Source organism: Vanellus vanellus (assembly GCF_965231255.1).
Source record: "Vanellus vanellus genome assembly, chromosome: 16".
NCBI lineage: Eukaryota > Metazoa > Chordata > Aves > Charadriiformes > Charadriidae > Vanellus > Vanellus vanellus.
Genome location: NC_138921.1, coordinates 6,449,253 through 6,462,612, shown reverse-complemented (window position 1 = coordinate 6,462,612; position 13,360 = coordinate 6,449,253). Strand labels below are relative to the sequence as shown.

Here is a 13,360-nt window from a genome sequence, read left to right as displayed (position 1 = left end):
GCTGCGGCCGGTTTCTTTCCTTTTCACCTTCCAACCCACCCGTGCCCCGGGTGACCGGTACCCCAGCCCCGGGAGGGGCTCCTCACGACCGCAGCTGTAAATGTCTATACAACCCCTGTCCGTTCCCGTCCGTGAGCGCAGTCTGTGTATTTATGTACAGCCCCGCACCAATAAACCGCATCTTTTCTAAGCGCCGCCCTCCCGCGCCGCCCTTCCCGCCAGTCGAGGGCCGCCTCTCAGGCGGGCCCCCGCCCTCCGCGCGCGCCGGGCGGTCACCGGGGGTGGGAGGGGCGCGCCGGCACATGCGCGGAGCGGCGGCTGGACTAGGCCGCGGCGCCGCCTGTCGTCGTTCTCCTCCTCGCCGCCGCCGCCGCCGGCTCCCCGGGCCCCCTCTCAGGACGCTGGGCGCCCCCGCCGCCCCCCTCCCGCCGCCACGATGATGATGATGGCGCTGAGCAAGACCTTCGGGCAGAAGCCCGTCAAGTTCCAGCTGGAGGAGGACGGCGAGTTCTACATGATCGGCTCTGAGGTGCGGCCCCCCGGCGGGAACCGGGCCCGGGGGAGGCTGCGGGGGCAGCGGGGCGCCGGGCCGGGCCGGGGGAGCGGTCGGGGGGCGCTGGGGAAGGGAGACCCCGTGGGAGGGGAGCCCTGCCGTGGGGGGCAGCGGCCTGCCGGCCCCGGCGCCTCCCCCTAGCCCGCTGGCGGGGGCCCGATCGCTGCGGGGGGGGGCGGGCGGTGGGCTCTGCCCGAGAGTCTCCGCCGTGCTGGGACCAATGGTCCCAGTAAGGGCGGCTCTTGGAGACAGGCACGAGTACACGGAGACCGGTTCCTAGCCTGATGGCAGCCTGAGGCCCCGCTCCCCGCTACTCCACTTGGGAGCTCTGGTAGCACACTTATCCAGAATTTTGGATTATTTGACATGCCGTGAGGTAATTAAGCCCGCAGCCGGGCCTTTGTGTTTACTAGCAACGCCAGAATCAGCCAGCGCGGCTCCTCCAGCCCTGTGCAAACAAGTCTTGCCAGCAAACGCTGGAGTGCAGCGCTGTAGGCCCCCGTGTCTGCGCTGACACTGTATTCTCTGGTGCCGAGAGGCTGCCCTGCCTCCCTCAACACCAGCCTTATTGCAGCAGGAAACATCGGTGCTTCGGTGCTAGGGAAATGATCACACTTGGAAACAGGAAAAAAAATGTTTTAGCACCCCCCCCTCCTCCCCCTTCATGCAAAAAAGGAAATACTGGATTTGGATAAGTTAAACCGCCAGTGGTGTAGGTTGAGCAGGGGTTAAAGGCCCCTCACGCTTCTATGTGAAATGTAAAATTTGAAAGAACTGTAGCTGCACTCAGCTAATCTGTGAGATTTGCCATACCAGACACGTGGAAGGGGAAAAGGATTGTCTTTTTTATCTACCATTAATTTCTGTCTGTTGGTGATCACCGTAGAGCAACAGATATGATTAAAAATTTCCTCAAAATAGATGTTAAGATCAAAATGAATCTTGTCAAACAAGGAATAAAAACCTTATTGTGTGGCAGTCTGCCAGTGTACTACCAGTCTAAAAATTTGATTTCAGAGTCTAGAAATAGTTCTGTTGTTCAGCAAGTCTTGCTGTAGCCTTCAGCACAGGTGAGGATCTTGTGCCAGGAAGAACAGAACTGCTTTACAGATGGTAAGTAAATTTGAAACAGGATTATTGGCAGCAATCACATTTTAAATGTTCAAAGGATTTAAAACAAAGTACAAGTCTCTGGGCATTTGCTATATTCAAGCAATGTCTGGATGGCACAAAGGTTCAAACTAAAAATGGTAACTGTCAGAGAGCTGGGTATCTCATTTGGTTTAATTCCTACTGAGCATTGTGCATGGCAACAGAAATTGAAGTAAAGAAAGGTTAGGTTGTTCAAAAATACATGAAAACGAATGTTTTTTTTTTCCTATTAAAGGGACTATTGTCAACAGATGGGAGTCTTTTCATATCAGACTAGTAAAACAAAGTGCCAATAAAAATTTGGTTTTCTGTATTACCACAAAAATTGCGTTGCTATATGATGCCAAACTCAGGGCAGTCAGTCTTGTCACAAAAAGAACCCCAAACCCAAAAACCTTAAGAGGTTACTCTTACTGTTACAAAGAGCTGAATTTGTTTCAGCTTATGCTAAAAATTTCTTACATGGAATACCAGGCCATTCTGGAACACTAGGCCACGTCTCCACTTTTCTTCTTGTAGGTGGGGAACTACTTGCGTATGTTTCGGGGTTCCCTGTACAAGAGATATCCCTCGCTCTGGAGGCGACTAGCCACAGTGGAAGAAAGGAAGAAGATAGTGGCCTCTTCACATGGTGAGAAGATGAGTAAATATTCCCAGTAATGTTTATCTGAAATCTGAAGTTTTGCCTTGAAAAACTGTCCCTGGTGATTCAGAAGCTTGTGTACCTTTAGGGCTGCGCGAATCACGTCAGTGCCCCAGTGGTGGAGCACTCTGCAGCAGTGGCACTGTTAGCTCCTGGTTCAGCCTAGCAACAAACATCAATGGATCAAATCTGTTCTAAAATTGAAACATCCATCATGGCTTTCCTGGGGTTGGCTGCATTCACCACAAAGCAAGAGCCATGTATCAAAATCAATACCATAGTCCAGAAGAGACTTTTATAGACAAAGAGGCTCATTTTTGTCTCTTTTGGTCAAATAGTGTCGTGGCAGGAATGTTGCAAGGCTGCCACATTGAAAATTTGCTTAACTTTGCTTCTTGCAGAGACTGAATGCTTTTGCCTCCCAGAATTTCTTGTGGTGTGTTGCTACTGATGTGACTGCCACAGTGAGAATATAGCTACCTTGGTATTATTTTTGGTGGGAGACTAATAACAAGCAGTTAAATTTCTTAGCAATATGACTTGTTGTACACTCTTTAGACTAAAGCATAATAAAAATAAACGGTTCATTCTGGACTTAAGTCTCATTCTGCCAAGTATTCTGCTGACCTGTTGCTTTCTTTTTTTTTCTTTTTCCCAACAGAAAATCAGCGCTCTCACAGTCCCAGAAGATGTAAGTCTTATCTGCGTGTTATTCTTAGCTGTGCTAGAGGCTAGAGGAGGAATCTCCACTGTGACCTTTGGTGCTATTACAATATATATTAATTTCTAATCCTCTTCCTCTGATCTCTCCCTGTGGTCGCCCTAATTGTGCATCCTGATCACATGCTTAACTCTTCTTTCTCAGAACCTTAGTGGGATGGTCTCTGTAATTCAGCAAGAGCAGTCCTGAGGCTTCTCCCCTTTTCCCAGGTCTTATCAGCTTTCTATTGAACGTTGCCTTTCTGTTTCCAACCTTTAAGTCCACTGAGGATTTATTGTTTTCTGGGCTTTTCCTCCCAGAAGGCTGTGGAAGAGATTTTACATCACTTTGGCAGATGTAAGTGTCCAGAGCTAAACCATGTGATTACAAAGGGTAGGAAAGGATTGTTTTTCTCTTCTTCTCCTTAAGTAAAAGCACATTAGACATTTAAACTTTATCTAATAATTATGAAGATTTAAGGACATTTTTTCTGAAACTTTGTTTTCGATCTTAAGTAAATTTCACAACAGAAACGACCAGAGTCTATAAATAAGTTTCACCCTGGAAGAATGAGGTTCATCCAGTGGTAGTACCTAAGCGAAGCTATGTAATTCTAACCCTCTCTGTGTCTTGACTTTTAGTCCAAATGAAAGATGTTTTGAATAGAGTATGAACAGAATAGCTGTACAAGGTAAAGAGATACTGATGCCTTTTGCAAATCTTCGCTCTATCACTATGCAGCCATTCCAAGGTGTCCTACTGCTTTTGCCTTTTGAAATGCATTTCTTCTCTAGGCTTTATGGTGGGAATTGCCATGTATTAACTAAGACATTCCACCCCTGTTCCCAAGAAAGTCACGTTTATTCCTGCTGTTTAGATGGATGTCAAAACCCAATTATATTTCTTTAGTGCCAGGCACTGTGCCTGGGCTTCTGGTTGCTCCAGTGCAAGTAATCTACTCCAGCAGCAGAGCATCCTGGTGCGTGAGGGAGAGTGGAGGCTTCTGGCAACTCAGAAATGACAGTGGAAAGCTTTGTCATCTTCATTTATCCCATGTGTACAAAACACCATGTCAAAAATTAAATGTCTAAGAGGCAATAAATGAAGCCCAGAGGACTTTTGGGGCACACACTCGTACCACTTGGTAACCTATTTTAGTCCCTCCTGCAGAATCAGGGAGAGCTTTTCACTATGCAGCCTATTAATGCTACATTGCTATGTAGTACTTTTCCATGTTAATTATTGGCATCTTTCCTGATAATAGATCATGGCTATACAACATTAGCCACTAGTGTGACGCTGTTAAAGGCCTCTGAAGTGGAAGAGATCTTGGATGGAAATGATGAGAAGTATAAGGCAGTGTCTATCAGCACAGAACCTCCTACCTACCTCAGGTAACCAGTGTCAGTGAGGGCCTAGATCAGAATGGAAGATATCAGCTTGGGCATGAAGTGTGAGAAATTGCATAAACCCAGGCCATTGTGCAGGGGGGGTGCTTGCCAGTCTGAGCTAACAGTCGTTTGCAGTGTTGGGCAAATGAAGATCTCCAGGCCGTAAGGATTGGGTTACTACCCACGTACAACAGGAAGAAAAACATAAGTGTTTGATGATACAGCTCTTTTTGCAATTACTGCGTTCCAGCTGTAACAGATGTTTTGCAGAACACATTATCTGCACGTACTGCCTTCTGCGAGACCTCCCATTTCTCAGCAGTCTTTTTATAAAGTATAGACAGAAAATCCAAATATGAACCTGCTATTTATAAATGTGCCTGGATTCGTATCTGATGAGTGTGAGCTGGACAATGGGCTTCCCAGAGGCTAGTGTGGAACAATATTGTTGTGGGTTCCAGAATAAATAGCAGGAACTCATAATAGGAGTTAAAGTTTAAAATTCTGCTACTCCTTAAGTAGTAGCCATGGTGCTCAGGGTCTGCAGTTTAACATACAGTTGTCTTCTTCAGAGAACAGAAGGCAAAGAGGAACAACCAGTGGGTGCCGACCCTGCCCAACAGCTCTCATCACCTGGATGCAGTGCCATGCTCAACAACAATTAACAGAAATCGCATGGGCAGGGATAAGAAGAGGACATTCCCTCTGTGGTAAGACAGCTTCCTGCTTCCGAAAAGTGGAAACAGTTACCAAAATGACACACTGCCAGGGTAGTTCTGATGAGTTAATGTAATGTTGTGATTCATCTCTAACTGACAAAAGACCTACGGGTCACTAATTTGGAGGTTTTTGGTTAAACTGTATATTTTGAGGCTCTTCCTTACAGCGGCCAGCCATGGCTCAGGGAGGAGGCTTTCCTTTTGTCAGGAAAGTGGTTCATTCTTTTCCTGATGAGTTCCTTCTACTTTCTGCTGATTTGCTGAGCAGTTGGCATTCGAGGAGCCTGCAAACCCTCTCTGTGGAGGACAGGCTTCCTCTCGCTGACATATTCCAGTAACTTTGATGTAATTTATTCAATGGAAAATGCTGCTGTGGCTCATGATTTTTATTTTTCATTATAAAAGTAGAGGAAACCAAGATAAAATGCAATCCTGGAAAGCTTCCTTGTTTTATTTGCAGGAATGTATTATGATAGATGTAATAAAAGGTGATAAATTGGTATTGATTGCCATAGCCGTGTAAGCTTGCATTGAAGAGTCAGTCTAAAGACTGATTGAGTTAGTTGGAGTGTGGGGATTGCTTCCAACAAGCATTGTTTTCCCTCTATGGATGCCAGATGTGTCATGTGTTAGTTGCATATACCGTGTTGTTCCTCTTTGTATTAGCTTTGATGACCATGACCCAGCAGTGATCCATGAGAATGCATCCCAGCCGGAGGTTCTGGTTCCAATCAGGCTTGATATGGAAATTGATGGGCAGAAACTCAGAGATGCGTTTACGTGGAACATGAACGGTATGTAGGAAGAGTTTCCTGAGGCTGGAGAGATATAGTTGTATTCATCACCAAATATGAAAAGACAACAAGCCTGAAAGCATGAGTGTGCATGTCCTTGCCCTGTATAGATAGAGCTTTAAAGCTCTCCCACTTTGGACTGTATTGAGCTCTCGTGTCTCTTAGCAAGTGCTCTGCCAGTTCCATAGGTTGCAGTCATTTCTGGACACATGTAATCTCAAGAGTTTAACTGGCATATTCTCCTCAGCGGTTTGAGACTATTCTGTTAGCTGAGGTACCTTGAACACAAAACAGTGTGTATGGCTTCTTTATGTATGTGGATTATTAGACCATAGCTATGTTGTCTCCATGGAGCAAGTAAAGGCAGCTTTAAATCCCTGGGTCAATGTGTATGTCCTTACAAACCTGTAACAAACCACCTTTTTAAAAGCAAAAGGTGATGCCTTTGGGATTCCCTTTGACACGCTGTGGGATTAATTTTGTGTATTCTGTAAGTGGCAGACATTGATTTCTAAGAAAGTTAACAGTGTCTCTTCATTCTTGTTCTGTATCAGAAAAGTTAATGACCCCAGAAATGTTCTCTGAGATTCTTTGCGATGACCTGGATTTGAATCCTCTGACCTTTGTCCCTGCTATTGCATCTGCCATCCGACAACAGATCGAGTCATACCCAACTGACAGCATCCTAGAAGATCAGTCAGACCAACGAGTTATTATTAAGGTAATACAGGAAGGCAATAGAATGAGAGCTGAACCATGTGGGTTTCTCTGGGTATGTTATGGGGGAGTAAGAGTACAAAGGCTTCCCTTGGAGCAAAGGAGCTCTTAATTCCAGTCCTGTGTCCAGATTGCATTTTGTCCTTTGTATTGAGAACAGAACCAAGGTGGCAGATTACTAAACACTCATGTGCCAGCCCTTGGGTAGTTCAGTGAAAGCAGTGTCAAGTCCTTTTGGAAGAACTGAAACCTGGCGAGCAAAGCTGAATTGTCTTCATACTACTGGAATTAAGAATTTGGTTTAGGAGCTCTGCAGATGCAGTGAACTAGGAGTTACCTCTCTGCTTCTCTTCTCCGGCCTCCTCAAGTTAAATTACCTCTGACAAACTATTGTGAGAATGGAAACAAATGACCTGTTTCTTCCCTTGTTTCCAGCTAAACATCCACGTAGGGAACATCTCCCTTGTAGACCAGTTTGAATGGGACATGTCAGAGAAGGAGAATTCACCAGAGAAGTTTGCCTTGAAGCTGTGCTCAGAGCTTGGCCTGGGTGGGGAGTTTGTCACTACTATTGCCTACAGCATCCGGGGACAGCTCAGTTGGCACCAGAAGACGTATGCCTTCAGGTATAGAACTGTCATCTTCCTAGTACGGGGACATGTGTATGTTTGTACTTCATGGGTGTTTGCATCAGTGAATCTTACAACAGCTGACCTGATGCAGAAAGTTTCATTTGAAATTGGTCCTTACGGCTTGCACCTATTCTATTCTCCTTATGATTACTTGTGCTTGTACTCCAGTATTTTTTTTCTTTTGGGTGTAATACATTCCAGGACCAAATATTGATGAAATGTCAGCTTTTGCCACAGAATGAAAGGCTGTTGTAATTAACAGTGACTGAATATATTGTGTCTGCCTCTTCTAATGTATGCTAACGATGAGCTCCGGATACATTCTATTTCGTTGTTTTTGCCTGACTTGGGCCATACACTGTCTCAAGCTCTGGTGTTTTGAAGTAAGACTGATTGAAACTGTAACTCTCTACCCTGGCTGACTTTAAGGTTGGCTTGATCATAGGCCCTTCTCACAGCTGGAACGCAGCAGTGTCAGGTTTGATTAGTCAGCTTTGTAACTTGTCTCCTAATGATAATTGTTTCCAGTTGTTCTGTGCAGTGTTCTGTGGTGAGTTACTGTGCTGATGTTATCCTCAGCATGTTGCTGAGTCTGTAAGTATCCCTCAGTGTGCGCTGGGAGGTTTTTTGACCTCAGGTCATGGTGACAGTCAAGGAAGTTTGAGAGTTCAGCAGATGATGTATTTGCAGAGGTGAGGGAATAGTATTGTTGACAGCAGTTTTGTAGAGGTCAGTTCAGGGAAGCAGGATGACCTGCCTGGGCAGCAAAGGGAAACATGCCCAGCTCTGTCCTACCTCAGGGAGAGCAGCAATGAGTTGTTGTGGGGTTAAGCAAGGAGGAGCTGGAGGCTGTGGGGCAGCTGCTGCTGCTATGAGCTCTGCTTCTTCCTCTTCCTCTGTCCAGAAGTTTCCTGTCCACTCAGCCTTCTGTGAAAAAGGGGCACTGATCTGCTCTGGACCAGTTGCTCTTCCAGTAGTCTCGCTCTGCTTCCTCTGGAGGTTATTTTTGTCCTGAAAATATTCCACAGCAACCACTTGGCTCTATAATGAACCCCGGAGTGGTTCATATTAGAAAATGGAAAGGGACTCTACCACATGGGAATTAAACTCTTCTACTGAAACTGTTAGATTGTGTGTCCAACCTGCTGATGTACCTTCTCATGGAGGTGGGGAGGTGACTTCTACCTTTCTGTCCACGACAGCTGACTGATATTTGCAGATCCATCACGGGATCACATCCAGCTGTAACAACAGAACAGTGAATGTGCATTCCTGAGAAACAATGGGAACTTGGAGAGTGGTAGATAGGAGTCTGATACCTGTAGTACTGCCTCTCCTTCCCTGCTGCGGGGTGCATTATAACCATGAGAGAAGTGAGCTTAGCAGTGTCTGTATTGTGGCCTGCAGTAGCAGAGAATGACTGCTGGTAAATGCAGTCCTTGGAGCCAGCGTGAAGTAGACTTTAGTCTGTGCCTCTAGCTATGGCAGGGAGGGAGTTCATTTCCAGAAGGTTTAGTAGGACTCTTTGTTGCCTGAGCATTCCTGGGAGTTTGCGCTTTCTTCTTCATACCCTCCTTTAAGTAGAGAGGTGGCCCTGCTCACACCATGCTGGCCAGGAAGCCCTCTTTTCTACTCACAATTTATTTACTTTCCCAGTTAATTTACTTTGACAATTTTTTGGCGTACTACCTCTCAGCCTACAGGGCATTTGTTCCTAATTCTTGTCACTTGGTGTCTCAGAGGCAGGCTTTGAATGTGTACACTAAATGTTCTCCCTCCATGTATTGCAGATATCAGAGTTAACATGTACACAGATTTATTTCTTAAGTGTTGCAAGGGGGGTTAATTTTTGCCTTTGCTTTCTCTCAGTCTTTGTAATTCAGAGCAAGTAAGGTTTGAGTCAGTGCTGCCCAAGCTCTCGCAGATATATCAGATTAATGCCAACTTCACACTATTCTCTCTAAAAACATGTATCTAGCCATAGTTACTAAAGAGTGGTTCCTTTTAGGGGTAGTTCAAATGGGTAGATTTCAGGCCTTCTTTAGACTGTTGCAGTATTGCAAGGAGGAGAACAAAAAACTAGGAAGGGAACCCCAACAGAACAAAGTACATAGACATGAGCTTTCAGGGAGGAAAACCCATCTAATTTAAACTTTGTTTTGTGTCATAGTACAAACATGCCCTCCTCTTCCCTTTTTTCTTCCAACAAAGGAAGAAACCTTACAGTGATTAATGATATTTGGGTTCTGTGGTTGGTTAGTTCCTGAATTCCCAAACCACAGGAGTGGTAGCTGCTCCAAAGTCATTCCACTGATGTAAGGAAAGGGTCTGCTTTAGATGTATCAAAAGAACCTTAATATCTCAAGGGACTCGGGGTTTGAGAACTCATGTGCCTCTTAATCATCTGAGGGAGAGGTGAAACTGTCTTCTAGTTGATGAAAGCCAGGGCAGTTCTTCCAAGTGGGTTGCTGTGTGCAAAACAAGGAGAGCCTGGAAGCCCAGTGGAAGGGGCAGGACTGGAAGCAGACAGGTAACTGATGCTTATGGGATTTTCAGGGGGACGGTGTGCTACGATGTTTCACATCTCAGTATTAAGCGTTTCTAGTGGCAGCACACAGTACTTCATAGCCAGAGTTTTGCCTTCGAGACCTGATGGCACAGGTTTTCTCACACATCAAACCCACGTGCCTGAGGAGTTACTCTCTCCAGAAGATGACGTTTCCCTGCCCTGTTGGCATGCCCAGGACACTACTGCCAGAGGCCTGGGCCCTAGCAGAGGGACTGTCTTGCTCTACTGGGAATCTTGCAGCTGGCAGTGCATTTCATGTCGTCCTGATCAAAAAATGACAGGGGAGGGGGAGCTGTCTTACTTTGGAGGTTGAGAGCTAAGTGAGGATTTTTTTGGTTTATCTTTGATTCTGTGCTATAGAAGTGTGGTATCTGAATTGGCTTGCAACTAAGTTATGCACATGAGGCTGGCTTTCCAACCCTCATTTAACTCTATCGGGGGCTCAGTGTTAAGCATAGTAAATGAGGTAGCATTTAGTCTGGAATGTGTAGCAATTTGGCACTAAGATAAAATTCCTGGTTTTGAGTGTTGCTTAGTGGATGTCAGCAGAACTGGAAGTAGATTTGACTGAAGCTTCCTCCCAGGATCAGATACCAAAGGCTCTGGATTAATTTTTCATTGTAGCATTACTTTGAAGACTTGTTATTCTAGATTAATAGCTTTGATGCAGACATTGTCTGTTCCCATGGCAATTAGCACTTGAGTTCCTTCCTGGGGGACGGAGAGGGCTGCCCTGTGAGTGCTCAAGTCCTGTCCAGGGAGGCATGTCCCTGGGGAGGGCGCCGGATATGTGCGCACACCTGCCGGAGTGCTCCTCTCACACACACACACACTTTGTGCAGCTCAGGCTGAGCCACTTCCTAGAATTCAAAGCAAACATTTACATTGTGAGGCTCCTCTGTATTTATGCTGGGCTTCCGCCTCCACTGTCAATATTTGGGAAGCTACTCCTGGTCAGTTCCTGTTGACTTTTACTGAAAAGTGGCTAGTGAAGCAGTAAATATTTTTGTGCATGCAATAATACAGCTGGTCAGGGCAGCCAGGTCTCTTGAGGTGCAAATCTTGTGATCTGGTACAGAGCCTGGTGTTCCATTGCTTGTGTAGGGAGTAGCCACAGCCTCTGGTTGCAATAGCAGGTCCTAAAAGACTGCCCTTTCCATGGCAATTGGGAGAACAATGCTTGTTCCGCTATCAGGCTCCCAGAAAGACAGACTTTTGCCAGGAAAGAGCTGTCAGAGATAAGTTACAGCTAGGAAGTCAGAGTTGCAGAACAGCAAAGCTAGACAAAGAGCCCTGTTAACAGTCCCTGCTCAGCTGCTGTTCTGGGAGAAGTACTTCCAGCACTAATAAACTGGTATGAACTTTGCCTGTGCTTTTTGGGTTTGAATGCTGTCAGCCAGTTACATCATGGCCTTTGTGGGAGAGAACTGCGTCAGCCGCAGTTGCTTTGACAAATCTCTCTCCGGTGATGAAAGGAGATGGTCATAGTTGGTCTCCCAGAAACTTCAGGCTCCACAAGATTGTAGCCATCAGTCCCCGGTGTATTTCCGGGAACTAGACTGTACTAAGCGGGGCTAAGAATGAATGCTTAAGCCTGAAACACTGTAAATGACACTCTCTTGTCTTGTGTCTGGGCTGGTAACCCAGAGGAGTGCTCTGGGACTACTGATGGATGTTGCTTTGTTGCCTTCTGCCCTGACATGCAGTGAGAACCCTTTGCCGACTGTGGAAATTGCTATTCGCAACACGGGTGATGCTGACCAGTGGTGCCCTCTTCTGGAAACCCTCACAGATGCCGAGATGGAGAAGAAGATCAGAGACCAGGACAGAAATACAAGGTGCCGCCACTCGTTCAGACAGTTCTCCTTCTGGCCTGTCTCTAAGACAGAATTTAAAAGCTTTGATGTTTGTCTTTCTCTACTGAGAGCCAACTGGCAGGATTTCAAACTTGTACACCACAACAGAAACTCATTTTGCTTCAGGATATTAAACTGTTATCGCCTTGCTCCACAAACATTTAAATCTCTACTTTAACCATCTCCTGCTGAAGCAAAGTTTCCTTTTTTCCCCCCTTTTTATTTTTCCCTGGGCTCTCTGCTTGTGCAAGGGGATTTGTTCTACAGGAAGGCATTCATCAAAAATACTGGAATTTCATGCACTGTCATGCTACCTAGAATCCTGCCACAAGGCTTCCTTTTATGCAGGGTAAAGTGCTGCTTGATAGAGGAATGGGCAAGCTCCCAGCTCTGGCCTGACTGATGCCGACCTGTTTGCCACCATGGAAGCACAGTTGTGATTCCCAGAGGAGCTCTGCCTGCCAGAGAGACCCACTGAGCAGTGTTCGACAAGCAGTCGAGAGCACTTGCTCCTATTTGGTGAAATTGCTCCTCGCAGATATAAATGAACTGCTAGAATTTCTCCCAAGAGATACATAGTGGGAACAGTAAATATACAGGCTCAGCTCTTTTACAGGATTTTTTTACTGCTGATTAGCAGTGTAATTGTTTTGCTTAGCTATGGCCGAATGAATAGTTTTCAGTAGTGATTGGTTCAATCCAAGTTAATGAGCAAAAGTGCCCTAAAAGCTGTTACCGAGAATAGTATCTTAACCTTATCAATGGGGGCATTCTCAGGTGACCAAGGAAGCCTGTCTAGGCAATAAACCTGTCTACAGAGTTCACAAAACTGTGGCAGCCTCCCCAAAAGTATTGGTTGTAGTAAGACTTCACATGACTGTAACACAGCACTTACTGTACCCCTCTCTCTCTCTCTCTCTCTCCTAGGCGCATGAGACGTTTGGCCAATACTGCTCCAGCCTGGTAATCTTCCTGTTGTGACACTGGTGCTCTTCCTACAGACTTTATCCCTACTCCTTTCCCCAAATGGATTTAGGATTGGCAGGGGTTTTTCTGTCCCTGATGGGGACTTACATTCCACTTGCCAAGAGTTCCCAGTACTGCTGACTTCTGCCCCCACCCCCTCCACCTAAATGCCACGTACCAAGAATGCTGCATTAGCACGTGATCTAGCAGAGACCTGTGGCAGCTGTTGGAGCCCTTATATACCTGTGTGTGGACAGTGTAAAGATTCTTTTGTATAGGTGCAACATGCACTATTAGGGCAACTTTTTAAATAAAAGGAATGCATACTACTTAGGTTGAGATCAGTATGTTTGAACAAATAGTGAATCTTGCCATGTTTCATGGTGTTCTGGTTAACTGAGCAGTGCCGGGGCCTAATATTGATGCTTTTGGATGTAACGCTGGACACTCGCATGCATTCTGTTTTCCTGAAGCATGGTGGAAACAGAGTGCTTTACTTCAACAGATAAAACAGCCCAAAACCTTTTGCTGCAGGGGAAAGTGAGAATGAGACTTTAAACTAGAAGCAACAAACAACTCTCTAAAGGACTGGTCTGTTACCACACTTGGTGCAGTCTGTAATGAAGTCAGTGAGGAGTGCAGCTGGCTTACTTGACAAGGGTAGAGCA

At 45.9% G+C, this 13,360-nt stretch overlaps 1 protein-coding gene across 1 annotated transcript; it reads left to right on the top strand.

Annotated features, from left to right (window-relative positions):
- The first annotated feature begins 332 nt into the window (after positions 1 to 332).
- SMARCB1 (SWI/SNF related BAF chromatin remodeling complex subunit B1) lies at positions 333 to 13,021 on the top strand. Its single transcript, XM_082491739.1, has 10 exons — positions 333 to 529; positions 2,225 to 2,336; positions 3,010 to 3,039; positions 4,313 to 4,442; positions 5,012 to 5,149; positions 5,825 to 5,952; positions 6,507 to 6,673; positions 7,105 to 7,295; positions 11,577 to 11,708; positions 12,654 to 13,021. The coding sequence occupies exons 1-10, from the start codon at positions 437 to 439 to the stop codon at positions 12,691 to 12,693; spliced, it is 1,161 nt and encodes a 386-aa protein (XP_082347865.1). The 5' UTR covers positions 333 to 436; the 3' UTR covers positions 12,694 to 13,021.
- Positions 13,022 to 13,360: the final 339 nt, after the last annotated feature.